The sequence below is a fragment of the Cricetulus griseus genome (assembly GCF_003668045.3).
Source record: "Cricetulus griseus strain 17A/GY chromosome 1 unlocalized genomic scaffold, alternate assembly CriGri-PICRH-1.0 chr1_1, whole genome shotgun sequence".
NCBI lineage: Eukaryota > Metazoa > Chordata > Mammalia > Rodentia > Cricetidae > Cricetulus > Cricetulus griseus.
Window position 1 is genome coordinate 112388438 of NW_023276807.1, and position 13628 is coordinate 112402065.

Here is a 13628-nt window from a genome sequence, read left to right on the forward strand (position 1 = left end):
ATTAATGGAATTAGAATTTGAGCATTGAAGGGAATGCTGAAAATTGGGAAGGAAATGGGAAAAGGATTATCTACCATTTGGTGCAAATTTTAACTACACATCCCAAATTGGGAGGTAAGTGAATTATGAAGCAAGATTCTCAGAAGACTGTAACAAAACAAATGAAAAACTAAGATAGCTTCTGATAAAGAAAATTATGCTGTGAGTCTTAGTACTGACTTGGGTGGTTATGGAATTATCACTAGCTTACATAAGCCCTTCACCTGAGCAGTCCAGGCCTACAAATCCCCAAGTACAATACAGAAACAAACAATAGTTTTCCTTGCATCAAAGGCCTGTAGTCTGCATAGCAGAGATAAAGAAACCTTTCCATACCACCTTTTCCAAAAACAAACTAACGAAACCAGTTAGACAAATATATCAAGTACACACAACTATATAGTCTGTTTTGTGGTTGCCAACTAACTACTATTCCTGGGCAAATTGAGTATAGTAGATACACCCAGTGTCAATCCATTAGAGAAAACCTGGAATCAGTTGCAAATAGCTTCTAGGTTATGGGGGAGGACTTTGCATCCACTTCCGCTTCTCAAAGCTTGCATTTTGTTTGGATGACTTTTTTTAATAAAGAAAATCCACAGGCAACACATTAAACTATTATACAGAAATATTTAACATAATCTGTAACAACTTAATAATTCGCTCTAAGTAAATTACTCAAAGCACAGAAAAACTGATTTGATGATCCTAAAGAAATCATTTTGTGAATATACTGTGTTTTACAAGTTCAATACTGGGAATAAAATTGAAATCTTTATGGTTTCTGGACATTCTCAGTCAATATCAAGAATACAGTGAAATAACATACTTTGTAGTTTTTAGCTTTAACCAAAAACTAGTTCTCATTTTGCAGTTTTACTGCAGGTTATTTGGATCAGATAACCTTGATCTATACAACTAAAAGAAAGATGACAATGGCAAACCTGGAAATGACAAACTAACCAAAACAACTCTTAGTTCTTTAAGGCTAGTCTGCCATCAAAAAAGTTATTTTCCCACTTCTGCTCACAAAGGACACCCAGAGAACCTTCCACTGGTCATTGGTAACTAGAAAAAATGATGGAAATTACTGTGCAGTTCTTTTTTCGTCATTAAATTGCTTTGGTCATAGTTAAGAAAACTGAAACTTTTAGTATTCTTGAGGAATATAAGCAATAATCTCATTAACTACATGCAATTAATTCAGAATTAATGACTTCTATACAATGCTGGGAACAAATCAGAGTCAATTTGAAATAAAACTATACCAAATTAAACATGCTTTATTAAACTGGCTATGCAAGAGGGAACATTTAACTACTGAGAAGAATCTTATTTGACTCATTTTATTTAAGTCAACTGCATTTCCAAAATTTGCTCAAATGTTCTCAAACACCAAAAAGAGACACAAAAATAATGGCTGTGCCCAGTGGGGTGACAAATGCCTGTAATTCTTGAACCTGGAAGGTGGAAGCAGGAAGCTCAGAAGTTCAAGGCCAGTCTGTGCAATGTAGTGAATTCTCAAGGCCAGCCTGGACTAGGGGAGAAAACTGTGTCAAAAAAAGTAGGAAAACAAAAGAATATTGTTTTTAAAGAGACTGAGTAGTACATTATAAATTTTGATAATCTGGATTGGTCATAATCCTTTGGCAACCTGAAACATCTTAAATACCAGAAAGCTCATATGGAAGTGTACAAACTGACAACATTTCCCATTATCACCAGAGAGTCTCTCGACTCCCTCTCGACAAAATCAGAGTAAAGCCTTGGATTTAATCAGTCCTCATTAAATTCCCCTTTTGCTTTTTAAGAAAAGTGGGGGAAAAGTTTTTCCTTGCCTGAAATTAAAGCATAGTGTGAGAAAAAAAAATCCAAAAAGTGGAGATTATAAAAACAAAACCACTAACTGAAAAATGCAAGATTATACTCTTCTGCTCAAGGGTTAACCAGTCGTTAAGTTTCTCCTAGATAAAAGAGATAATCACCCTCGTTGTACCCCACTCTCACCTGAGAGCTCAAAATTACACTTGATATCTGGGTTCCATGCTCAGACATCCAATATGAATGGGGTCGGATTTTAAAGAGCAACGAAGTGGAGAACCATGATCTAAACAGTGTGTTTAAAGGTACACCTGACTCGGACTGGGTTTGTTTGTTGTTTTGTTTTTTCTTTTCCCAAAATGGAGATAGAGAAAGGGTTGTCGGACAGTAATGCTAAGATCTGAAACTTCAAATTGCCGGTCTTCCTGTGACCTACCAATGAAGACACTGGGTTCTCTGGGTTGTAGGCCAACTCTTACTTGCTGTTAATATGGTGCTAATTCTGTGTAATTTCTGAAAATTCAACTTATGTCTGTGTTTAAGTAATAATTACTTAACAGCTATTTATTTGGTTCATTCTTACCAAACACAGGACGTGCCCAGAGTTTACACATATTTGACCTTCCAAACATAAACTGACAAATGGGAATTTTAAGAAACATTAGAAAAAGACCTTCAACTCATTTCCATAAAAGTAATTCAATTTAGGCGACATCAATTAAAAGTCCAAAACGAGTTTCACAGCAAACCAACTTTCCCTAAGGCCAACAGAGGAACAGCTAGCTGTCTTAAACCAAAATCAACAAGGACTAAATATTCGGGAAAAATAAAAGCTGGAAGGAAAAAAGGTAAACAGAAATGTAGCGTGCAGGTCTTCCCCGGCCCCTGCGTGCGGAACCAAACCAGTGCGACACTGGCAGGGAAAATAAACCCGCTCCGGTGGCTTCAAGACGCTGCCCATGGAGCCGGGAAGCAAGTCACAGGTCCAGGCGGGGGACGCAATGTTTGCAAAGCGACTCAAAGAGCCCGAAGGGGCCGGGCGGGCAGTCCCGCGGTGGCGAGCAACCGCAGAAGCGGCCTGCGGACGCGGACCGGGAGCTCCCGCGGGCGACCGACCCGGGTCTCTCCAACCCTGAAGGGACAGCGGCTGCGGCTCCGGGAGCGCCCCTCACCCCCGCACAGGCCAGACCCGCGAGCAGGACGCTGGGCAGGCGCCGCGCGCCCCGAAGGCACGTCCCAGGCCGCGGCCGGCGCGGGCTTCCCAGGGACCGGGCGGGAAGGTGCGGGAGGCGCGCGGCTGACGGGGCGCAGGCGGCTGATCGTACGGCCCCAACCCGGGGGCGGCGGGAGGCGCGCAGGCCAGGCCGCCCGGAACCCGCCCGCTCCTCCGCGCCGCCCTCCGCCCCGCGCTCCGTTACCTTGTCGCAGTAGCGCCCCACCAGCTGCTTCATCCGCCAGTGTGGGGCGGTGAAGACGTCCACTTCATCGGGGAAGGGAGCCATCGCCACAGCTTCAGCGTCCGCCTCAGCAGCCGCAGCCGCCGCCTCTCCATAGACACCCTCGCCGCGGGGCAGAGGCGGCGCGCCCCCCTGCGCATGCGCCCGCCCCGTCGGCGCGCGCGCCCGGGCCGCTCCGCGGCCGCTCCGCGGGAGCGCGCGGGCCGCCGCCATGCGATGCCGCAGCCCACGTGACCAGCGCGCGCCGAGGCGTACGGATTCCACCTCCCGTCTGCGTGCACGTTCCCCCCCTCTGCTGTGCAGAGACCTGACCGTGTCTTCTCCTAAAAGCGCAGTGTCTGAGGGCGGGGGTCTTCAAGGGTGCTCCTCCGTGACTTGAGGCGGGGCAGTTGACCTGCGTGGTCGGGTCGAGCCTAAGCTCTACGATCGGGGTGACTGTGAGCGCTCCGAGCGCCCAGCCGCCCTCGCTGCCTCGGGGTTTGCTAGGCCGGGGCTGCCGGCTCTGGGCCTCGCTAGCCGGGCCTCCGCGCTGTGGCTGAGGTCAGGAGACATGGCAGCCCCTTGTCTCGCCCCTGCGTGGAGCGTTGGTGTGAGGGTGGGAGGTTGGCCATGGGGAACTGGAGATGCCAGAAGGAGGACAGACACCCAGTACGGGAACAGCAACCCCAGAGCGGCCAGATGAGCCTGGTGGGGGAAGGGCGAGCCATCATGGCGGTCTAATAGGCAAACAGCCTTAGCACAAATCCCGCCATTTTAAACCGAAGGCGCTCAGACAAGAAGAAAGGGCCTTAAACGAGGTCACTGCCCAGAGAAAGGCCAGTAGGTCTCGCCCCTACACTTCACCTTTCCTCATCTAAGCCCTCCAGTATGCTTTTCCGACTTAATGGAAGCAGCTCTCATCTGTGGCTTTAGGACTGATAGAGAAATAGAGGAAACAAGGGCAAGGCTGAGAACCTGTGAATGATGTGCTAATTGCCACAAACTTCTGGACAGTAAACAGAAGATATGCGATATTCACCTTCCTACCCCCTACCACAAATTCATGACAACAGGTAAAAGGAATCAAATGTTCAAAAATGGGGTAGAAGGAGATAAGAAAGAACTCTAGAGCGAATCTGTGTAGTTCTAATCTTACCATTTGATATTAACATGCAAGATGAGCAGGAAAACAAGACTCCGGAGATGAAAATTAGGTTGTTTCACAAAACCCTAGTTGTATTTAACCTAGGAAAGCTACAGGACTTCTGTGCCCGACCTAAGTATATTATCTTCTGTAAAACGGGGGGCGGGAGGGAGTATCTTTATAAGATTTTAAGAGCTAAATTTATATATTTGAAGTGCTTATAGGAGTACCAGGCTCATAACAATGTCTGTAAACAGCGTTAGGAAATTAAGACTGTTGTTCTGCTGGAAGCTCCTCCTTAATCCCCCTCCCCCATCTCTCTCTCCCTAAACCCTGCTTCATTCCAGAAAGCCCATCAGCAGCTCCCCTCTGGAGATGCCAGGGACCGTCCTAACGGCTATTTAAGTCCCGGACTATTGATCTGCCACGTGTGCCTTCATGTTCTGTCTGTCCCCTGCCTTCCTGAGGCCCACTCGAGAGGGCTCTACTTTGTATTGCCCTGTTTATTAAGTCTGGGTTTATTAATTCGTCTGATTTGGCTCATTGCATCAGCTGCAGAGGAACCCAGCAACCAGAGATCTAATACTTAACAACATTGCCCAGGATTTCACAAACCAGTGGAACTTCTGGCCACATGAATCTAGGTCTGACAGTAAGTTCACTCCTGTGTGCTGTTGGGAAAAAAAGTAGCTGAAGAAAAAATGGCTTACTGAACTGAAAAGGTCTTGACAGATTTCTCCTTCTTTCCCTCCCTCAGGTACTTTCTCAGTCTGTTTCCCCTTCTTTTCTCTGCTGTTTCAGTAAAGCTGTGCCTCTGTGCTTAAAGACACTTGTTTACCTTATTGATTCCATCCTGATCTTTCTACCTATCTTGGAATACAGAATCAGACTTCGAGTGTACCAGTTCTATAGAGCTAGATGAGATTATCCTCAGTAGTTGGAACAAGATCTATCAGAGTAAAGAACAAATGAGGAAATCACTTATCATTCTTGTGATTTTCTATTTTAACTATAAATACACCTTCTTGTATGCCTTATTCACATAGTCCTGTCCCTATAGTTTGCTAACTCATCCCTAGAACCCTTTGCCTCCTCCTCCATGTCTCGCTGGCATTTCCTGTGCACCTAGATTCTAACTGAGTTCCTCTCTCTCCCTGGAAGTCCTTCCTATTCTCTCCTACCTAGCTATTGGCCACTCAGCTCTTCATTTAACTAATCAGAATGTGCCTTAGGCAGAGACACATCTTTACAGTGTACAAAAAGTATCCCACAACAGTTTCTTGTTAGGTATTTGGCTATATCAGGAATAAAAGTAACAAATACAGTATGCAATACCAAAGCTATGATAATCGGAGACCTGTCCTTCCTCACAGACATCAGAAACTAGCCCAAGTGTCTCACCTTCCTGATACTTAAGCCTCCCAGCCTGTCACTGGAAATAGTATTTTTTAGAATAAGCCTTACATGATGCACACAAGACATTACCTTGGTGAGGTCTCCCTAACTACCTGAAGTAAGTACCAGCTCCCTTTAAAATCCATATAACTATCAGAGGGCTGGGGGCATGTCTCACCTTGGACATTTTCCTAATTGGGATCTCTTTTGTATACACCATTAGTCTTGGTATCCTTTTTCAGAATTTCAAGTTTGCATTTGCTATGATTTACCTAAATATCCTTCAAAGCCCACATGTTAAAGGTATGGCCCCCAATTCATAGTGCTTTGGAGAAGTTGTAGAAACTTTAAGAGGTAGACCCTAGTAGGGTTCATCCAGTCATTGGGGAGTGTCATCTTAAAGGGCACACAGAACTCTAGCTTCTTCTTTCAAGTCCCTGCCACTGAGTTAAGTATTTTTGTCACCCACTGCCACCATGGTTACAGCAACAGAGAGCTGACAAATGGAGCATGTCTGCAGCACTATTCCCTTCCTGTATGAAGGATAGCTCATGAAATTGGAATACAGGTACTACAAAGTGTGCCCTTTTCTGAAGGTATGGGATTCTGTTCCCTACAGGTAGTTCACTGATACTCAGAGAAATAGGTGGACATATTTAAAGGCATAAAATAAGAGAGGAAATAAGGGGGGAAGTGTCAGATTTGATAGAAATAACAAGAGGAAGAACCAGTGAGATGACTCAGCAGGTAAAGGTGCTTGCTACCAAATTTGATGACCTGTGTTTGACTGCTGGGTCCGCATGGTGGGAGGAAAAACTTGCCTCCTGAAAGCTGTCCTCTGATCTCCTCCACAAGTATGTCATGGCACATGCATCCACAAATGCGTGCACAAGTAAATGTATTTAAAAACTTAAAGATGACGAAAATCAAAGCAGAGAACAGAAAACAGGAAAGAAAACAATACATAGAACTAAAACCAGTAATTGCAATACAGCAATGCATGCCTCACGAAGTTACCATGTTTTCCACATCATCATATGTAATTTCATGTTAACAGTTATGTACCCCACTCAACAGTGTAACCAGACATTTCTCTCTCACCTGCCAGTTCCCGAATAACCACTCAGAGGCTTATAATATTAATTATAAACTGTCTGGACTATTAACTCAGGCTTATTATTAACTAGCTCTTATAACTTAAATTAACATTTCTATTATGTTATATTTTATTGTGAGGCTTGTGGCTTGTTACTTCACATCTTGCTTCCCTGGTGGGTGCTGGTATCTTCTCTAGACCCTGCCTTCTTTCTCCCTGTGTCTTTGTGCTTGGATTTCCCACCTGGCTCTATTCTGCCTGACTATTGACCAAATCAACTTCTTTATAAATAAATGGCAATAAAACATATACACAGCATACAGAAGGGCATCCCACATCATCAGAAAGGGAAGATGATGTTCAATGGCAGGCATTGGCTTGTGTAATATCATAGTTAGTGAGTGATCAATATTAGGGTCTAAATTTATGCCTTATGCATTTAACCTTATGCCCAGATAATTTCTGTCATTAGTTTATATCAACATATTGCATACTTAATAAATGTGCTATTAACCTCTGAGCTGGAACCAAAGTTGACTGTTGTTAGCACTTAAGGGAATAAGTCCTATTAGTAATGGAGTAAGCAGAACAAGGCCTTGCAAACCATACAATAAATTACTCAAGTGCCCAAATGTGTATGGTACCTTATTCCCCAGCTCCCCCACCCCCTGCACCATTTTTCTCTTTCTTGGGACAGAGTCTGGCTGTATAACCCATGCTGGCTAGGAACTTGTGGCAATCCTCCTGTCTCAGTTTCCTAAGCACTGGGATTGCAAGCATGTGCAACCATGCCTACCTTTTAGATCTCCTTTTGTTGAGAAAGGTTAGAAGATAAAATCATGGTTTGTTTTGTTTCAAATACAGTTTGCTTGTTTCCTTGCAAACACTCCATACAAGATCCTTCCATTTCCTAAACATATCTGTGTATCATCTTACTTAGGCTTTTTGTTTGTGGTTGGTAGTTTTGTTGTTTTTGTTGTTGTTTGCTTGCTCGCTTTAACTGTTAGAATATGAGTAGTCCATCCCCTGTACCCTATCCTCACCTCCCCCACCTTGTTCAGGCCAGACAAGGACAGAGTAATACCCTGACATTTCCACCTCTCCTATTATTATTTCTTTTTATTTTTTAAATATTATTTTTATTAGTTTGTTTTTTACATTCCAATCCCCATTCCCTCTCCCTTCTCTCCTCCTTTGCTCCCCCCACTCCCCTCTACCTCCCATCTGCTCCTCAGAGAGGGTAAGGCCTCCCCAAGGCAGGACCAAGGCACCTCTCCACACCCCACACTCCTGTGTCTATGCTGAGCAAAGTATCTCTCCATATAGAATGGGCTCCACTAAATCAGTTTGTGCATAGATTTTGGACCCACTACCAGTGGCCTCATATGTTGTCCCAGCCACACCATTGTCACCTATAGTAAAGGAGTGTAGTTAAGTCTTACATAGTATCCCCATTTGTCAGACAAGAGTCAGTGATTTCTCACTAGCTCAGGTCAGCCTCTCCTATTATTTTGACATAATATTTTATTAATTTTTGAGAATTTCATACATGCATACAATGTACCTTAATAATGTTCACCCCCTCTCCTTTTCTTTTTTTAATTTTTTTTTTTTGGTTTTTGTTTTGTTTTGTTTTTATATCCCAATCAAAGTTTCTCTTCCCTGCCCTCTTCCCAACCCAAACCACCACCCCCATCTACTCCTCTTCCACTGTTTCTCTTCTGATACAGGCGGGCTAGCTATGGTATATCAAGTTGCAGTAGAGAGTGGATCCCAAAAGCAGGCAACACAGTCATAGACAGCCCCTGCTCTCACTGTTAAGAGTCTCACATGAAGACCAAGTTACACAACTGTATCAGATATGTAGAGGGCCTAGGTCAGTCCCCTGTAGGCTTCCTGTGAGTTCTGTGAGCTCCTAAGCCCAGGTTTATTGGTTCTGTGAGTTTTCTTGTGGGGCCCATGACACCACGGGGTCCTACAATCCTACCTCCCCCTCTTCCACAGAATTCATGGAGATCTTCCTAATACTTGTCTGTGGGTCTCTGCATCTGTTTCCATCAATTGCTGGGTGAAGCCTCTCTGATGACAGTTGGGCTAGGCATTAATCTATGAGTATAGCAGAATATCAACAGGAATCATTTCAATTACTTTTTTTCCATTCATGTTTGGCTGTATCCTAGGTCTCTGTGGTGTCCTGCTTCTGGGCTCTGGCCCTCGGGGGTGGGCTGCCTCTCATGGTAAGGATCTCCATCTGGGCCAATCATTGGTTGGTCACTCCCACAATTTCTATGCCATCTTTATGCCAGCATATCTTGTAGGCAGGAAAAATTGTAGGTTCAAAGATTTGTGGTTGGGTTGGTGTCCCAATTCCTCCCCTGGAAGTCTTGCATGGTTACAGCAGATGAACAGTTCGGGCTTCATGTTCCTCATTGCTTGGAGCCCTAGCTAGGGTTACCCTTGAAAATTCCTGGGAATTTCCATTGCTCTAGGTTTCTAGTTCATCCCAGAGATACCCCCAGATTCTAGATGTCTCTCCCTCCATCCTCACCCCACCTGGTCCCTGCTGTTCCCATCCCTATCCTCCCCCCCACCCAGTCCACTGTCTATGTCCATTATATTTCCCCTTCACAGTGAGATTCTTGTAAACCACCCCCCTGACAGCCCTCTTTTTACTTAGCTTTGTTACTGGGTCAACATGGTACATACTCATTAGTGGATTTTAGCCATAAAGCAAAGGAGAATCATCCTCTCCTTTTCTTAATAAATGATGTCAGCTCAATGCCAACTTGGACTTCCAATCAAGGCTTCTATTCTGGGCTGTTCTGCAGGGTGTGTTAGCCTGAGGGAAGGTGCTTGTTTCATAGCCAGCTCAACCCAGCTATTTTACCTTGTAGTAAGAAGTATCACAAGCAGCTAGAATGAAAGAGTGATAGATAAGCTTCCTGTAAATTGTTGGATTTAGTCACTGTAATGATGAAATTTGGCAATTAGGTGGTTGCCTAACTCTATCCAAAGTGGGAAGTGTTTACGGAAATACCCATATTTCCTTCCTCGATAGCTGACTGAGGTGGGGACAGACAGACAGACAGACAGACAGACAGACAGACAGACACACACACACACACACACACACACACACACACACACACTTCATACCAGAGCCCAAAAATATATAATTATATAAATTAACTGCCTGAAAATTTACAAGGCTAAGAACCATGTGGGCAAACTGTTCTGAAACAGCCATGCATACATGAAACACTGGCTTGATTCTAGTCTTACCTCAACTACTGTCTAGACAGTTCCATCCCAGGAACCCATTTTTCTCAACTGCAGCCTTGGTCTGGGATGTTGCTACATGATAAGGGGGCACTAAAAAAAATTAATACTAACTAATCTACAGCACGTGAAAAAATAACTATGTCAGGAAAGTACCAGCCTGTTCTTGGAAATCAATCATCATTAACAAGCAGATAAATTAGTCAATGCTTATATTATCTGCAACCAGTTATTTCTTGGTGTGACCAGGGTAACTGATCAGTTCATTCACTGTCCTAAAATGTCCTTACCAAGAGGACTTTTTTGAGTTACTTTGATCATTTTCCTTGTATGCAAGATTATAATAAAATTGCTGTGTTTGATTTTTTTTCTTTCAGGGGCTGGGTATAAAATTCAGTGACTTGCGAATGCTAAGCATGCATTCTACTCTTAGCCCTTGAATTATTTTAAAAGAATTTTTGTTATTGTTTTATTTATTATGCTAATTCATTTACCCTGGGGGCACATCACACACATACTGTGAAACCAGAACAGGAGCCACATTGTTAAATCCCCATACCTTACAAGACTAGGTTTCTATTTCTAGTTAAGAATAAGTTCCTGTTTACTAAATGTAATGTACCCTGCAAAACATGGTTTTTCAACCAGCACCGAACTCATGGCACCATGATGTAAGATTGACCTTTGCCTTACAACATATGTTTTCAAGATAACTTGCTCTATACCTGTACCATCTGCCCCATAATGTATGCCTCCCCTTCCACATGATGTATATATTTTATTCTTACCTTTCATTGTATTTTTTCTAACAACCAATTATTCTCACCCTTGTGAAGACACTTACAGCTGTTTTCTATTAACCTTCAACTTTTCCCCATAAAGGGGACCTTAAAAAGCCAGTAAGGGGTTGATCTCTCAAACACAGACTTAGGGTGAGACAGCCAGCTGGCCAGTCCCAGGTGCACCTCTAAAATAAAGCTTGCTTTAACCGGACAGTAGTAGATTTGGCCCTTCTCCTCTCATGTTCAGGTTAGCAACAACAAAGAGCTCTTGGGATAGCCTGAGGATAGCATGTGTCAGAAGACAGCTTATGGGAGTCAGTTCTCTCCTTCCAACTAGTGAGTCTCTGGATAGAACTCAGGTTGTCAGGCTTTTAAGTTCCGAACTGTCCACCTCACTAGCCCCATGCTGTTTTATTTAAAAAACAAAACAAACAAAGAGAAGAGAGGATTCAGGGGTAAAGAGTACTTGATACTTTTACAGAGAATCTGGGTTTGGGTCATAGCATCCACAGAGTAGCTCACAAAAAAATCTGCAACTCTAGTTCTAGGGGATCCAATGCCCTCTTCTGGCCTCCATGGGCATTAAATAAGCAAATGGTGCACAAACATACATGCAGGTAAATATTCATTCATACACACACAAAAAAAAAAATGAAATAAGAACTTCAGGGTAAGATAGTGAAATAGAAGCCACATCAGATGGAGCAGCTGATTACAGTTTAGGAAAAAGAGTGATCAGGAATATTTTCTCACTCCATTAGCTGCTTCTTTAGACCTGGAATTGACTTGCTCAACATCTCAAACAATCCCTATCTGGCCACAAACTTTATCTACAGCTGGACCTGACTTGCTCCACTGCTCTAGGGGTATTTTCCTCCAGGCAAACTGGGCTAAAAGACTCTGACCACAAATTCTACAAAAGCATGGTCTTAGGGATTTGACAGAAGGAGGCTCTCAATGACTGCTTCCAAGGCCACCATCAGAGCCCCAACAGGGAAAGACAAAGCTGTGGGAGGTAAGCATAAAGTCTAAACACTGATGGAGCACCATATAACCACCACCTGCTTCTGATTCTGTGGAACCATAGCAACTGAGTCCGGGCAGTTGATAGATTCATCTCTCAGAAGGCCATAGAATAGTCAGGAAAACATGCATGAGTGGCTCTGGGAGCCCACAAGAATGGAACTATTTAAATGCAGCAGGAGCACAGCCTGGACCTGGGCCCAGCTAGCAAAGCTGTGGATCAGTCAAGGAGAGGACATCAACATTCAGGTGTGGTGATACATTATGATCTAATAAAGCCACTGGAGATCAGAATGCAAAGCCAGCCACACTAATTAGCCATAGGAGCTGGGCAGTGGTGGGACACATCTTTAATCTCAGTACTCGAGGCAGAGGCAGGCAGATCTCTGTTAGTTCAAGACCAGCCTGGTCTACAAGAGCTAGTTGCAGGATAGCCTCCAAAGCCGCAGAGAAACCCTGTCTCAAAAAAAAAAAAAAAAAAAAAAAAAAAAAAAAAAAAAAAAAAAAAAGAAAAAAAAAGAAAGAGAGAGAAAAGAAAAAGAAAGGAAGATTGGCCATATACTAGCACAATGTTATCTTAAAACATTGAAAGGGGGTTCTGTCAACAGATGAGGGAACCTAAGTTGAGAGAGGCAGTAATATTTAGCCAATGCTCTCCTCTATCACAGTTATTGAAAGTTTATTTCTCACTAAAAACAAATCCGAGGAACCACTACAAGGGATCTGGTCGAGATGAGAGAGCCTGCTGATATATAGGGTTCTTCAGGACATGGACTTTCTCCAGTAAGATCACATTCCAGTATGCTTCCATGTCCACCAGTGAATAGATGTCTCCCAAAAGATCCAGCCAGTTAAAAAATCTTAAGGCCCCATATTATGCAAGACTCATCCTCTTATTCAGATTACCAACTGCCTCCAAATGCACATAGTGAAAGAGATTTCCAGATGCCTTATGAGCCTACAAGGAACTTGAATACGCAAAGATGTCAAAGTTTCCTATTTCCTCCAGGAATCTCAATGCAACCAAGTCTCCACTGGCTTCCAGATCCTCAGAGGAACATAAGACCTAAGTATCCCCAGAACAATCAATTAAACCAAGTCTCCCAATGGATACAAGTCTCCCAAGACTGGGAACACAATAGTGCACTATAGGCACCAGATGCCTTCATGTTCCTCAACCAGTTCTGGTTCTGAGGGTTCCCTAGACACTATGAAGCCATCAAAGAACCTAGGCCTATCAAATGTTAGCTATGTTCCTGAAACCATCTCCACTAATATCTCACCAGTACTTTTCCCATCTTGATAAGGCTTCTGAGGAAATTCTGGGTATGGCACTGGTTGGCCAAGTCCCAGGTATAGCAACCTCTGGCCCATTTCCATCAAGTAAAGTTGCAGACCTACTCCAGTTGATAGCACCTCAATAAGAAAACAGATCCAGCTCCAGTGATAAAATCCAGTTCCAGGCAAAGGTCTAGTACCCCGCACCCATTGTAGATTCAGCTGCAGCTCAAACTCCCAACAAATGTGCAGCCTTCAGGCACAGCCCCAGCTCTACATGGAGATGATGCTCACAGGACCCTGCATTCCCATACCATTTCTGGGTTCGTGGCCTC

At 43.7% G+C, this 13628-nt stretch overlaps 1 protein-coding gene across 1 annotated transcript in view; it reads right to left on the bottom strand.

Moving 5' to 3' along the window:
- The window catches only part of Fbxl5 (F-box and leucine rich repeat protein 5), a 34995-nt gene extending 31545 nt beyond the window's left edge, over positions 1-3450 (bottom strand). The window contains exon 1 of the mRNA XM_027387013.2: positions 3279-3450. Within this exon, the coding sequence (XP_027242814.1) occupies positions 3279-3362 (84 nt within the window). The 5' untranslated portion in view covers positions 3363-3450. The remainder of the gene's footprint in view (positions 1-3278) is intronic.
- Positions 3451-13628: the final 10178 nt, after the last annotated feature.